This window comes from Nannospalax galili, unplaced genomic scaffold, assembly GCF_000622305.1.
Source record: "Nannospalax galili isolate Female #2095 unplaced genomic scaffold, S.galili_v1.0 scaffold386, whole genome shotgun sequence".
In the NCBI taxonomy this organism is placed as follows: Eukaryota; Metazoa; Chordata; class Mammalia; order Rodentia; family Spalacidae; genus Nannospalax; species Nannospalax galili.
In genome coordinates, this window is record NW_008356676.1 from 2,390,343 (window position 1) to 2,392,351 (window position 2,009).

At 33.8% G+C, this 2,009-nt stretch overlaps 1 protein-coding gene across 2 annotated transcripts in view; it reads left to right on the forward strand.

The window, feature by feature from the left end:
* Vwa8 (von Willebrand factor A domain containing 8) overlaps positions 1–2,009 on the forward strand; it is a 438,392-nt gene that overhangs the window by 153,130 nt on the left and 283,253 nt on the right. For both annotated transcript variants that reach the window (XM_008854688.3, XM_017794762.2), the window contains exon 14: positions 1,495–1,608. In XM_008854688.3, the coding sequence (XP_008852910.1) occupies positions 1,495–1,608 (114 nt within the window). The remainder of the gene's footprint in view (positions 1–1,494; positions 1,609–2,009) is intronic.

Genomic DNA, 2,009 nt, shown 5'->3' on the forward strand with positions numbered 1-2,009 from the left:
TCCCTCTCTCCATCCCAATCTAAGCAGTAGGCATCTTTTTTTAAAAAAACTGAGTTATGCAGATCCTTAGAAATGTATAATTCTGTATCCAAGTAGAATAATATATATTAATATTTGTTGTTATAAACACATTACTCTAAAACTTCAAATCCCATTTTGCATGGCAGAATTTGTTGTATACAAGCTGAAAAAAATAAAAACTAGTCAGTAGTAATTTTGAAAAGCTTTAATATATAGATTTACACATGTAACATTTTGCACAACTGAAATATCTGCATTTTTGTGAGAGTCATAGCTATACTGACTAGAAAGTCCTCTAGAGCTTCTTAGTAGTTGATTTTCTTGAAATATTTTTTTGAGAGAGAAAAAATATAGTTTTAATATAAAATGTGTAATATTTATTTGCTTATATCACTTTGGAACAGACTCAAACTTTTCTGTAACTGATGTTTTCTTATTTTATATGTGAAAAAAAAATCCGCCCATTTCAAAAACTTCTAGAATTCTAGATGTTAATGTGAGAAAAGATACAGTAGGATAAAGGAACAAAAGTTTTCCCACAATGCAACTATGAGACTTACAAAGGGAAATGGAAAATTACTGCTACAAATAACACTTGATGTGTTAAGAACTAACATTAGGGTAAATGTTAGTCCTATAACAAGGGTGCAGAAGAGAAAGAGTCATGTAGTTTCAAAATGTTTTTTGACAGAAAAGGTTTCATTTCTGGCATGGGTATAATTTATGACTCCAAGAATGTTGTGTTAATTCAGATTCAATTTGTGTAGATTTAAAAACTTGTAACCACTAATGTAGGATGATTTACAATAAACATTTCATGGTCTCAGAATAATTTTCTTTGCAAAACAGACAAATGTGCTCATAACCTCTGCACTAGTCTCCTTCCTTTCTGTGCCCATAGGATGGAAGTCTCTGGGCTAGCTCTAACCTACACACCTGCAGACTGATTGGTTGTTGCTCTTTTACCTTGATAGCACTTAAAACAATGCCTCTTCTGGTATGGAAAGTCAGATTACATCACAGTATTTATTTCATTACAAAGTGTTTTTATATTTTAAATCCTGTAGTTCCAAAGGTAGAAATCTTTTTGGTAATATTTTCCCTTAAAATGTTAAATTAGATTCAGAGGAGTACTTGTTAACTGCCTTATTAACTATCCTGTGACACTGATTCAGCTGTTTGGTTTGTCTCCCTCCTCCTCTTTGCCTTTTTTCTGCTCCTCCTTTATATCCACATGGAGTATCATGACTGCTACTCTCCAGCACAGATCCAGAACTTCTGCTAAGTCTAATAATATGTAACTGCACTAGCCAGGTTAAAATTTTGAAAGGTAGACCTAACAGAATCGTTAGAGTCAACCACTGGGCAATTAGAGGCATGATTGATTAGGTATTGACTGAGTGATTTTATCTCACATAATGTTACTGTTTGACACTGATAAATTTGTTTCCCAACATTGCCCTTTCCCATTAGGTTAATCCATGACCGGGAGCTCAGTCTCTATGATGGATCCAGGTTGCTGAGAGAAGACAGGTATATGCGTTTAAAAGAGGAGCTACAAATGTCTGATGAGCAGCTACAGAAGAGGTAATTTTGAGTATGCTAATCTTTAAAATTCTTTTTTACATTCATTTATTTTGTGTGTGTATGTATGTGTGCAGGTGCACGTACTACAGTGCACACATAGCAAAGGTCAGAGGACCACTTGAGGGACTCCCATCTTCCACCATGTGGGTCCTGGGCATCAAATTCAGGTCCTCAGTCTTGGCAACAAGTACCTTTACCCACTTCTCCATCTGACTGGTCCTTGAGTATATTATTATTCTTTTTTTTTAATATACAGATATTTATTTATTTATTTATTTATTTATTATTTAATAATCACATGAGTAACAGAAGCATTTCCTTACAGCTTTCACATATTCAGTAATAGTTTCCAGAGCAAGGATACATTCCTTTCAAAAGTGGCTGTAAATTTTTAGGTTCAC